General features: G+C 61.3%; 1 protein-coding gene across 1 annotated transcript in view; it reads right to left on the bottom strand.

The window, feature by feature from the left end:
- PPP2R3B (protein phosphatase 2, regulatory subunit B'', beta) overlaps window positions 1–112 on the bottom strand; it is a 46,441-nt gene extending 46,329 nt beyond the window's left edge. Inside the window, exon 1 of the mRNA XM_012660865.1 lies at window positions 10–112. Coding sequence (XP_012516319.1) covers window positions 10–112 — 103 coding nt within the window. The remainder of the gene's footprint in view (window positions 1–9) is intronic.
- Window positions 113–2,196: the final 2,084 nt, after the last annotated feature.

Here is a 2,196-nt window from a genome sequence, read left to right as displayed (position 1 = left end):
TGCGCAGACACTCCTGCAGCATGAGCTGCGTGCCCGACTCGCTGAGCCAGCGCAGGAACAGCTCGTCCACCTTCATCTTCAGCACCGGCTGCAGCACCTTGCCGGGCGGCATGGCGGAGCTCGGCCCCCGGGCGGCCCCCGGACTCCCGCGCCCCGGCCGGACGGGCCCCGGCGCCCGAGGGGCCGCGGGGTTGTGGCGGGGGCCGGGCCCGGGAAGGGGGGCGCGGCCGAGACCGAGGCGCGGCCCGCGCGGCTCAAAGCAGCTTCAAAACGGGCGCGCCGGCCGCGCTCCCACACACGGGCGCACGCGTGCGCGTCATCGCGCGCGACATACGTCATCACCGCGGCGACGGCGCGAGTCGCCGCACGCCGGCTTCGCCGCCTCGGAGCCTTTGGTGGGGCCGACGGGCTCGGGTGAGGACGCAGACTGGGGACGCTTTCCTACTATTAAGGTTTTTAGGGGTGCGGCCCACGCCGGCGAGGCGGCCCTAAGACAGCGGAGGTGCGAGCATGCGCGGTGCGTGCCGCTGAAGCCGGGTTCGGGAGGCCGGTCTGGCGAGCATGCGCAGTACGTGCCCGCCGGGAGCGAGCCTGAGGCGGGGAGCTCTGTGCGTGGACCGGGGCGCGCATGCGCAGTGGGCGGCACTGGGCGCTCGCGGAGCCCGGAGTTGCAGTTTTTCATTAAGATGCGCGACCTCTGACCCAGAGGGCCCCGTTTGCAGCAGTTTTGATTATTGAGCAGGAATGACGGGTTGCAGCAGGACGACTTCTTTGCACACCGGCGTTCTGGGATGGGAATGAGCTGCTTTGATAATTGCAAAAATAGCAATCTCCGCTGGGGAGGGGGGGCATTATTTAAATGACGTTTCTCCTTTTTAGGGGTCCATAAAGACACTGCATTATCGTCCGTCCTGCAGAAATACACGTCTGCCCTTTAGACCTTGCCGTTTTCTGGGAGATGTTTGCTTTTTCTTAAATTTATATAAAAGAAGGCTTTGCCCCCTTTGGAGGGCAGTTTCGACGTCTTTCGTGACCTGCGTCCTCCTGCTTCTGAGCTGTGTAGGTAGAGCGAGGGCTCACCAAATAACTCGCTCAAGCCAGGGTTTTGTGTGCATCGTGGTTTCAAACTTAGTTTGGGGGCGTCATGACTGGAGATAAAAAGCTGTATCTGCTTGGTGCTAAGAGCACCATCACGCAGGAATTCTGTGAAGTTATTTTTATTAATTGGCAAGCAAATGTTTGTGTGTCCGCGGCTGCAATGTCTGGCAGGAAGTAAATGTGAATGCAGATGTCTGAGTTTATCGTATGCACAGACGTCTTTTTGCGGAACAGACGTGCTTTTCACTCCCGGTATTTCGATGAGCTGTAAGTCACCGTGTGATTCATCAGTGTGGTTTTGGGGGGGAAAGGGCTGCTTTGAACGTCTGCACAAGAGGGCTTTATCTGCCCGGGCACAGTGGTGAGGCCCAACGCCAACGGGACAGAAATAAACTCGGGGCAGACACGGAATGTGCCTTCGAGCCTGTGCCTGGCCTGGGGGCCCTGCCCCGGGAGAACAAGGGGGTGCTGTGGGCCCCTGAGGCTGGCCGGGGCTGGGAGGAGCCTAGAGCTCACCCCGAACAGGACTGGATTCTGCTGACTGCTGTAATCCTCGCTGGCTCCAGGCAGAGCGGAAGGTCCCATGCATCTTGCGGGGGAGGGAGCACCAGAGCTGTCAGGTCCTATGCATCTTGTGGGGCGGTGGGGGAGGCCACCAGAGCTGTCCTCGGGAAGGAAAGGCAGGGGGTCAGGGGGTGGGGAACAGCATGTGTGTGGACCACCGGCTTCCCAGGGTGGGCATTGTCCCGGGGAGGTGGGAGAGGAGGTAGCCGGGTGCTTGGGGAAGGAGAGAGGCGCCTTCCTCCACCCACCCGTGCTCAGGTCCCAGGGGGGTGGGGCTGCAGTCCCAGCGAGGTCCACACACCTGCTCCTCCAGCCCCACCTGAGTCTGCTCAGAAATGCAAAGTCACACGCTCCGTCCCACCCCTGGCCGCAGGTGGTTGAAGGCACACTAACCCTGGAGCCAGGACGACTACCCCCGAGAAGTGCCCTGGAGCAGGACCTCTGGTCCTGGGCTGACCCTAAGCTGCAACTTTACTGGCAGGCGCAGCAAGAGATCAAAGCGTGACCCGGTTTATATATATATATGGCACATAC

The sequence above is a fragment of the Propithecus coquereli genome, unplaced genomic scaffold (genome assembly GCF_000956105.1).
Source record: "Propithecus coquereli isolate 6110/MARCELLA unplaced genomic scaffold, Pcoq_1.0 Scaffold681, whole genome shotgun sequence".
NCBI lineage: Eukaryota > Metazoa > Chordata > Mammalia > Primates > Indriidae > Propithecus > Propithecus coquereli.
The sequence above is the reverse complement of the archived record's forward strand: the minus strand, read 5'-3'. Positions and strand labels throughout refer to the sequence as shown.